The 9,795-nt window shown below is 47.4% G+C and overlaps 1 protein-coding gene across 1 annotated transcript in view; it reads left to right on the top strand.

Annotated features, from left to right (window-relative positions):
- Positions 1 to 7,255, top strand: part of CTNNBL1 (catenin, beta like 1) — a 64,830-nt gene extending 57,575 nt beyond the window's left edge. The window contains exons 14-16 of the mRNA XM_009318751.1: positions 601 to 738; positions 1,360 to 1,432; positions 7,000 to 7,255. Of these exons, the coding sequence (XP_009317026.1) occupies positions 601 to 738; positions 1,360 to 1,432; positions 7,000 to 7,088 (300 nt within the window). The 3' untranslated portion in view covers positions 7,089 to 7,255. The remainder of the gene's footprint in view (positions 1 to 600; positions 739 to 1,359; positions 1,433 to 6,999) is intronic.
- Positions 7,256 to 9,795: the final 2,540 nt, after the last annotated feature.

A 9,795-nucleotide genomic window follows, 5' to 3' on the forward strand; every position in this document is an offset into this window, starting at 1 on the left:
AGTGGTCTTCTGCTGACAGACCCCAGCTGGGGTTTGGCCCTGTCAGTATTCCTAACAAATGAAGCTGGAAGCGCAACGCTGGGCATGGTAAAGCTGTGCTTGCGCAGAATTTTCAGACCTGTTTTCTCATTCATCAGTCGATAATGAAGTTGGAAGCCTGATAGGTCTTTGAGTCTGCTGGAGTCATGTTCTGCACTGCTTAACAGCACCCTCAAATGGCCAGTAGAAGAGCAGGTTTTTTGTTCCATTTTGACAAAGAACTTATAAATAATAGATACCCTGGTTTGTTCCATATTGAGAGTCTCTAATCGCTCAATTTAGAAATGTGATTTGTATGTTTAAATTAAGATTTTAATTTGCAGATGGACACACTTCACAACCGGCAAAGGCTGAACCTTGTTCAAAATGGAATGAAATGTTTTGTGAATTTAAATGAATTATTAAAAGAAGTACTACTTTGGCGAGAAATATATGGATGTTAATGTTTTGGGGAACAAACCGTTTCTTAAGAAACCGCAAATATCACCAACATTTTGCCACTACTAATGGGACGTACTTTGAGAGACAGTCATCACACCTTTTCTTTGTGTTGCTTTACAGGACATGGTGCGTCGGGGAGAGATAATAGACGATGACATGGAAGATGAATTCTATCTCCGTCGCCTGGATGCTGGTCTCTTTGTTCTACAGCTCATTTGTTACATCATGGCAGAGATCTGTAATGCCAATGTTCCCCAGGTAAAGCTATATAAGAGGTTGGCAGACCACCTGTGTTTCCATCCATGATACAAACAAGACTCTAAATCTTTGCAAATATTGCCTCATTGAATAATCTCCTCTTTAATTCCTTTTTCTGGGGAGAAAACCTCCTGCTTATTGCAGTTGTGTCCATACAGTTTCATCAAGTTATAGCAGTTAGGAGGGCATTAGCGGGTACAGAAGCTGATCATTGTCACCGAATTCGTACAATTGGCCATGAGCAAGGTCACAGTTTGAAATGGAAAGGCCCTGTTTATGCCACTGCTGAGAGAGTAGTGGAAGGGGGCATTCTCTCAGAAGGTCTCACAAAGGCACAGACTACAGCAGGTGACTTTTCTTTATCTGTGCAAAATACTGCATCTGTGCTGGCATGAATACGTTGGGGTTTGTGAATACGTTATGTGGTTACTTGTACCTGTGCCGCATGCCTTCCTGAATCTTTCTGAGTATGTGCTCTGGGACTGCGGACTAGCAAGGCTGAGCTGGATTTTGTGGTGCTCAGCGTTTCCTGCGCTTCCCTCAAAGAAAGTGGGGAAAAAGAGGTTGCACATGGTTTTGTGTTGCACGCATACTACTTTCTTCTTTCCTGTCCCCGATCAGATTCGTCAGAGAGTCCATCAGATTCTGAACATGAGAGGCAGCTCCATTAAAATTGTTCGACACATCCTAAAGGGTGAGTTGAGAGATTCCTATGCATGTGTCTCATCTCTACCAGGGACAGCTTGGTCATCGCTTTGTAGGATGAGCCTTCACATGTAATTCTCCTTGACTTCATGAGCATCTTCAGGCAGCAGTTGAGTAGCGTTCTGAGATCTGGGCAGGGCTGGAATCACCCTGATAAGAGGCATGCTTTACCGTGGAGTTAGGACACTTGCTGTTGTCTACTGTCATGGAACAGCACATCACTTCATGCTGCCGTCAGCTACAGACTGGCTGGAACTTGCTGCTGACATTAACGCTAGAGTAAATATTTAAGGGAAGCGTATACGCGTGCTAGAGGGAAGAAGAGTGGAGTCTCATCTTTCATTAACATGGCCCTGCACTTTACCATCTGCACCATATTAGTATCCGTGGTGTATTTGTCTTGTTCTTAGTGTCAGATTAATATGGATTATAGCATTAAAGTATCCTCTGTAGCTTTAAAATGTAGCTGTTGTGATTTGCAATCCCAGTTTTAAAGTACTGCTTGTTATTTTTAATGCTTATGTTGAATTAGAGCAATGCTTATTTGAGCTGTGGCTCTCATCTGTAGCCTGCTGTCCTTCAGCAGAAGCAGCCAACTGAACGGGGGAAGAAGAGGACAGGATTCAGACTCTCCCCACAGCCCCCTCTGAACTGCGAGGCTTAGCTAGAGAGCTGGTAATCTGCTGCCCACAGGAGGTGCCTCCTTATTTAGCAGAGGGTTGTGTGGGATGTGTCTATTCCTGAGGGGCTGTGTTGTTTTCGGTGAGGGGTGAGGAGTCTCTCTTCTGGAGAGAAAGGAAGGTTGGCAGCATCTCTGGGGGTACTTGGCTGTGGGTTGTGTTGTTTTGATGTCTCTGCTTTCTTTGGGAATAACACTGATGTTCTCCTGGCCTTTTCTCTGTCCGTCCCCTCCCCAATACTGGCAGGTACAGGCAGCTTTTTTCTTGCAGTTCCTGTCGTTTTTCTCCCTTCCCATATGCAGGAAAGGGGATCAGAAGGATGGCTGGTATGACAAAATTAAGAGTGATTTTCTGACAGTGTGAGATTACCTGCAGCTATAGGCAATCTCTTTGGCCCTTGTCCTTTGCCAGCAAGTGCAAGTTAATGCATGCTGATGAACAAGGGGGACTGGATAGGATGTCGTTTCTGCTTTTAATTGTGATACTTGACAATTCCTGCTTCCAGACTGTCCATTTCCAACTTAGGGCATGGCTCACATCCACTTTCAGATTCCCACGCTTGACCTGGGCCACAGGTGCCCGAGGGATTTGTCTGCACATCTCACTGTATTTACACACCTCACGTTCATGTCTTTGGTTTGTTGATTTACATACAAAGCTGAATTGGAGGGCAGCTGCATTAAAATTTCATCTGATTCTTTCTTTTGCAAATAGTGACTTGCATTGTGAAACTTTTTCAGTGGTTTTATCACGTCTTGCAAGCTGTGGATTGTACAGCAGGTTTGGTACTCTCAGCAGTAATGCGTTCTCTGCCTGAAGAGGCCACACATGGCATGTTAAGAATACGGGTGATGGATACAGTATTTGGGGCTCTGTCTTCAGCTCTCCCCAACTCTTATGCTTGCCATTGTTAGAGACTTTTGCCATCACAATTGTCAATGACCTTAGAAATAAATTTGTTCGTGGGCCCTTGTGAAATACTGCAGTGGGGCCCAGAAGATTCCTGCCAGTTAGGAGCAGCACTGAGCTTATCTGAAGTCTGTGCTGGTGAAATTTAAGTTTTTCAGTAGTTACACACCTATGTCCAAATATCTTGTCAGTGTAGATTCACCATCTTTTAACAGAAGTGACACCACGGACAAGTACCTGCCTCTCCGGAGGAGCTGGTTTGTTGAACACAGCTTGCCTGTTGGAGTAGTGGGTTGGTTGTGGACCCTGGAAGCGTGCCTCCCAGGGGGGCTGGGGGGCCAGTGGGGGATTTCCAAAATGTAACTGGTGTCTGAACTGTAGGACTCTCTATCCCAAATGACTGAGAGGTTGGGAGCCTTGAGCCTGGGCTGAAACGTTTCCAGGCCACTTTCCAACTTGCTCTCAGGACAGATGAGGGCTGGTTTATTTTTACTTTTCGTTCAGTGTTTTGCTCTTGTTCAGTTTTTATTTTCTATTTTTGCATACTAATTAGGCACTTGGTTTTTAGTTTGATTTTTATGGCCTACATATTCTCCATGTTTCTCTGGCAACCTGACAGCTGATGGATCCCTTGGGGTTGCTCAGAATTACTTATGATGCAAGCAAGGAAGCAACACTGTTTTCTTATGGTAGCGCTTTCAAGGGGGAGGAGTGGGCAGAGAATAACTGAAGGCTCATTAAATGCATTTCTGCAGGCTGACCAGTCCTCCCACAGTTCCTCTTTCTCGAATATCAAGCGTTACTTCCAACGGGACAGTTAGTTTATCCTTTGGAAGAGAACGACTGAACGGTGTGTGCCTTGGCTGAGAGGATGTTTTTGGGATGGAGACTGGTCTTTATGACAGCAAGTGGTGTCTGTATCTTGGGGCGATTCCTGGTCTCCATCTCTCTCATCGGGAATGGAGTGAGGCACAGACCTCCCTGAATAGCCATACTCAGCCCTGGAACGGGAAAGCATGCAGTTCCTTACCGATGCGGAGGGACCAGCCTTTGGCACCGGCTCCCTTTGCTGGGGAGCTGCTGTCAGAGGAGCCCTGCAGGAACTGAGGTGCAGAGGTCCCTCCCCAGAGGTACTGACAGGTGATGCCTGGTTAGACGTCTGGTTTCAGTGAAGCTAATAGGCACATCAGGGAGCCGGGAAGGTGGAATGCCTATTGAATGTTATAAACCAAACCTGTTAGCATGGGTAATCAAAAAGAAAAGATAGGTATGTTCGGAGGACTGTGCTAAATTTGGCCTGTGGTCCCTCAGTATGTGCAGGCTTTATAGCTTCCAATATCCATTACAAGCTTCAATATTTCCCTATTGATTTTTACTGTTCTGTAACCATTGTATTTTGTCTAATGAAGCAGAAACCAATCTTAGGTCCTTTCCCTTTGTGTAGCTACAGCAATGTGTAAGCTCTGTTTAACTGTTGGCAGGGGGAGCTTACATTTTATTTTTTTGCTGTCTCACTGAAGTGGTGGAATTTTAAATAAAAAGTAAATACATAAAACCTTGGTGGGAGATTTTTTTTTTTAAAGCCTGGTTGTGGGGGTTTTGTCTGGTCTCTTCAAATTAGCATTAGCAACTGTTGGTAACCCAGTAAACAGTCTGCCTTGGGAGTCACTGGGATTTTAGTCTCACGAAGCCTAAATATTTAGAAGGAAAAACACTGAGCTTTTGGACAAGATTAGAGGAATTTGTGGCTTGCTTTTGTCTGAGTGATCTCAGTGGGACAATAGAAGGGCAGCGTCATTAGGCAGTTTCCCTGCTTGAGTTGTATGTTCAAGTACTCTGGCAGTCCTTAAAGCTAAAACTGGAGCTGGGCCACGAGCCCGCTGCCTGCGGTGCAAATGCTTTGAGCGCAGAGCTCTGCCCACAGCCGGGGCTGCCCCGGGCTGCCCCAGTGCTGTGCCAGGCTCAGAGACCACGTCTGTCCCTCACGTGGGTATCCTGAGCTGTCGAGAGGTAGCGGCAGGCAGGGAAGCGTTGCCCTTGGGCTGCAATAAACACAGGCAATTGCAGTTGCTGCATCTGTTTCAGAGGCACTTACTCTGACAAAGCACAGAAAGGGCTCATTGGGGACAGAGCCTGCTCCTCCGCTAGCTCCCCGCGGGGGCCCAGCTGCTGACAGAAAGCTCTGGTACTGCCCGAAAGGGACAGGAGAACCTGAGCTAAACGCTGGCCTTAGCAGGCGCTTTCTCCTGGGAAGGTAACCCCGTCTCTGCTGCAGTGGGGTTTATCTCCTGCCAGAAGTGGGTGGCAGTTTTTGGTCCCCAGGTGCTGTGGTGCAGCCCTTTGCTAAAGCGTGCAAACCGCAGCAGAGCTGACGCCGGGCTGCTGGGACCTTGCCCTTATGCAATTAGCCAACACATAGGTAGCTACAACAAATCTGTTAGCTTGCTGCTGTCTTCGTTAAGTGCGATGGAGAGTTTCTCCTCCATCTGAGGGAAGAGTTCTGTGTGCTGGTCCCCCTTCTCCAGGACAGCGAGGAGGTCAGGTTCACTTGCAGCAAACCTCAGCATTACCCACCTGCTCTTGTTACAGGTGCTGTAGCAGTTTATAAATATTAAAAGGATTTCTCCCAGAGGCCCTGGCAAAGAACTCTGCTTCTTGTACGTGGGGAGAGAGAGTGCACGCAGGAGGGAAGACTCCCACATCAGCTAACTTCTCCCTGTCCTCACTCTTTTCAGTGCTCTTATAATAAAGGCTTTGATGGAGCTCAGAAGCATGTAGCAGTGCTGAACATATAAATATTAAAGCAAACTTTCTACAGCAACTTACCATTCAGATGCTGAATACAAGCTGTTCTGTTTGTTTAGGAAGAAGGGAAAGAATGCGAGAAGGTGGAGGCTGGAAAACACTGTCTAGCCAGGCAGTCTGCTCCTGATTTACTAAAATTTGTTCAGCTCCTTGCTTTTGCAGCTCAAAACCTGCTTTTCATTTTTTTTCTTTTTAAACCATCTTTGAATATGCAGGTTCTGGTGGCGGGAAGGACTCGATGATCTTAGAGGTCTGCGATGGTCCAACCATCACGGTTGGACTCGATCTTAGAGGTCTCTTCCAACCTTAACGATTCTATGAAGGAGGGAGCTGGTACGGGGATGAGAGCTGCCAGCTTTAAATGAATGTCAGGAAGGAGAGCTGCAGAGGAGGTTTTTGGTTCCACGGTGTTTGGCTGTGTGCATGGATGGGCAAGACCTTGATCAGTGTCTGGTATCCTCTGCCTGAAGACAAGGAGTTTGTTTGTAGTTAAATCTGAACTAGTGTGTTTTCTTCCGCATGGGTTAAAAGCACTTGTAGATGAGGGAATTGGTCTCCACTTGACAAAAATCCTCATTCAGGATGCTTGAGACAGGTTAAACCCAGGGTTAGGAATGTTTAGCAATTGTGTAACAGTCCCTGCCTGATCTTCCCTGATGATGCTCAGCATTAAAAGGGACCTGGAAAGCCAGTGTCATCCAGGACTGTCTTGAATTTCTTGGGCTGAGAGAGGCCAGCGATACAACTGTCCAGTTCAGACAGCTGCCAGTGGGCTGCTCCGTTGGGATAACAGAGGAGTTGGGAGGAGCACTTGGACCGTCACCTTCCTAAATGGTTAGACGGAGGGGAACGGGTACTGCCTCTGGGCGCTAGTGTCTGCTTGGGCTTGTTGTGCTGCGCAGTGACGAGAGCGGGATGTTCCTGCTGCGGTCCCTGTTTGCTACAAAAGCTTTTAATGAGGGGTCAGTAGATGTTTATTATGCAAAGCTTTAACCATGGGGGTGGGGAGAAAAACCATCAACGCTTCTTGCATAAATTCCCATTCAGTTGTTTGCAGTGGATGCAGATTTAGATTCTGCGGTGGTATCTGCAAGAGGAGTTGCCCATCGTTCATGAGTATCTCGCTCAAAGCCTGTTGTCTGTCTGCTTTTTCCCCCCGCAGAGTATGCGGAGAACATCGGGGATGGGAAGAACCAGGAGTTTCGGGAGAGTGAGCAGAAGCGGATCCTGGATCTGCTGGAGAATTTCTGAGGACTCGGGGGGCTGAATTCCATGTCTGCCCACGAGGAACACGGCGTCTGGTTCTCCCTCCTTCTATTGCCCTCCTCCAGCCTTGATTGCACGATAAAAGTGATGTTTCTATGAAACTGCTTCTAAATGGGATTTTTGAGATATTAAAGATAGTTTGCTTTTTTTTTAATTCCTTGTTTGTTATTTAAGTAGTCTGCTGTGAGTGGGATTGCAGCTGCATGCCTTGCAGTAGGGCAGCTCAAGATTTTTCCTTCCCCCCCCAAGTCAAACTTCAGTGATCAGTGTGAAACAATACAACAGCATAGGCATTAGAGGGAAGGTAAAGAGGAAGCCCAGCTAGCTCCAGAGATTGTTAGCAAGTTATTCCAGCCTGATACATTAATGAAAATGTACAACCCACTGTACTGACGCAAACCGGGGAGGCTGAGGCGTCGCTATGTGTCCAGTTCAACTGTTCTTCAGTGCAGAGGGAAACCAGGAATCAACCACATTAGCCGTTCCTGCTAAATCTTCCCAAAGGCGAGTCAGAATCAAAGGCAAGTTTTGGCACAGGCCAGTCAGCCGTCACCCCTCCTGAAGGGGATGTTGGAGTGAGTCTGTCCAGGTTACACTCAAAACTAAGGGGGAAGGTAAGTAATCAACAAAATGCCCGAATTCCATTGACTTCCTTTTGCAGTCGGCTTTAGGTCTTGGCTGTGCTTGTTCTGTAGAAAATCAGTATTCTGATTCTTGAACTGGGAGCCTGGCTTTTTATAGCAGCAATAAGTTCACCAATAGAAGAGGGAAAATCCCACTCCTGCAGCCCTTTGCAGGTGCGCTGTGGGAGCTGCAGAAAGACCAAGTGATTTGCCTCTGACCGACTTGCTGATTGCAGTGGAACAGACCACGGCTCATTTTTCTGTTACCCTTCTGCACTTGCAGCGTAATTTCAGATGTCAGCGTGCCAAACCCCACCGCTTCACCGAGCGGTGACTCCCAACTGGGACAAGAAGTAGCTGAGAATATTTTCCTGCAGCCTCTTTTCTTCTGCTAAAGTTAATGACTCTCCTCACAAAACATCGCAGCTCCAGCAAGCTGGGCCTTGCCTAATTTAGAGAGATTTGCATGCTGGCAGCATTCATTTTTTTTATCTCCAAGAAAAATGCATTGTCAGGGAAGCTTAAAGGCTTCCTTCAATCATGACTGCGTAGGCACTGCTGGCCTGGGTGCTATCAAACACTGTTATTCAGGGGATCAACGTGGAAGTCATGGTTTCAGCAGCCACAAAAAGCTGCAAAAATACAGTTTTGGTGCAGAACTTGTTTGAAGTCCTCATTTCTTTCTTCTATTTTCAACCCGCTTCCTTAAAGGTGTTTTTTCCTTCATCTTGCAGATGCGTTTAGTTTTTTTACTTTACTTGAGTCTGGGAATTGTTCCCTTTCCACGCCACAGACAGTGGATTTGTGGTCAAAGCTGGTCTCTGGTTTTCCTCCTGGAAGATGATCTGTTGTTCCCTGTCTCACAGTGCCCTTGCGTTTGAAAAGATGAGGAGAAAGGGAGAGGGTGTGAGGAAGGAGGTTTGAGGCAGAACAGAGGGGGAACTTCATGACCATGAAACAGCTTCGACTGAAAAGTAGGGGCCACGTATCTGGGGGGGGGAAAGGGCAGGGAGGACCTTGAAAAGAGTACTATAAACTGCTTGAGCACAAGGTAAGTTTTTTAAAATCTAAACGTACCGTCTTTAATCTGATTTCACTCGATTTGCTGCACACGTGCGTATACGTGTGATCATGTCGGTGCACGGTTAGTGAGCCAGTGCGGGTGTGCGGTGCACGATCGCTGCTCTGAGTCGGCTCCTCTCAGATGGGTGAAACCTCCAGTGGCGTCTGGCAGGAGTGAAAACCCCTCTCCCGCGTTGCTGCTTTGGCTGGAGTTTTGCTTTCAGAAAGTAATTTTTTCCTCCTTTACGATTTCCATTCTAGATGCGTTAGCTGGATTACTAAATACGGAGAGACTGGGCTGAAAATCATTCCGTGCTCTAATGGCTGGCCGGCTCCCTTTACAGGAGCGGTGCTGCTGGAGGAAGCTCAGGCTGCTCGTAATGAATGTTCCTCTTGTATACGACAGCTTTTCTTTGATTGTTTTTTTTCCCTTTTGTAATTTGTTAGCCCTTCAAAGCGCTTCACCAAATCCTTTAAGTTCACTGAAAGAATTGGTATTGAAGCAGTGGTGATTTAACATGGTGTGTACCCTGCGGTTGCGTGGGGCACTGCTGCTTCTGCTGGGACGAGAGCCGCTCTTAGCGGGTATTCGTGCTAGAAACGAGCCCGAGCTTCAACGACTCTCACCGGGTTGTTTCAGGGTAGTTTTCTTCTGGGATTTTTCATTTGCTCAATGTCAGTGGCTGCCACAGTGCCAGTGAACATTTGCTGTGAGTGTTCGTGTCAAGGGACAGTGGGTGAAGGAACCAAAGGCTTAGTGCCGTGGCGGTGCCGTGGCGCGCAGGTTTGCTGGACTCGCAGCAGAGAAGGGTCCTGGCGTTGCGCCGGGCGCCAGCGGTCACTGCTGGAGAAGGGTCACAACTTTCCCACCTGGAATGGGGACAACTGGTGATGGGGACTGGGGCTCAGCATTGTCCTGCGAGCTGGTGCTCTCTGTGCCTGGCAGTACGGGCTGCAAAGGGGCGGCTGGGGCGTGGGACAGCCGCTGCCCGGGCCGCCGGCCGCGC

The sequence above is a fragment of the Pygoscelis adeliae genome, unplaced genomic scaffold, assembly GCF_000699105.1.
Source record: "Pygoscelis adeliae isolate BGI_AS28 unplaced genomic scaffold, ASM69910v1 Scaffold432, whole genome shotgun sequence".
Taxonomy (NCBI): domain Eukaryota; kingdom Metazoa; phylum Chordata; class Aves; order Sphenisciformes; family Spheniscidae; genus Pygoscelis; species Pygoscelis adeliae.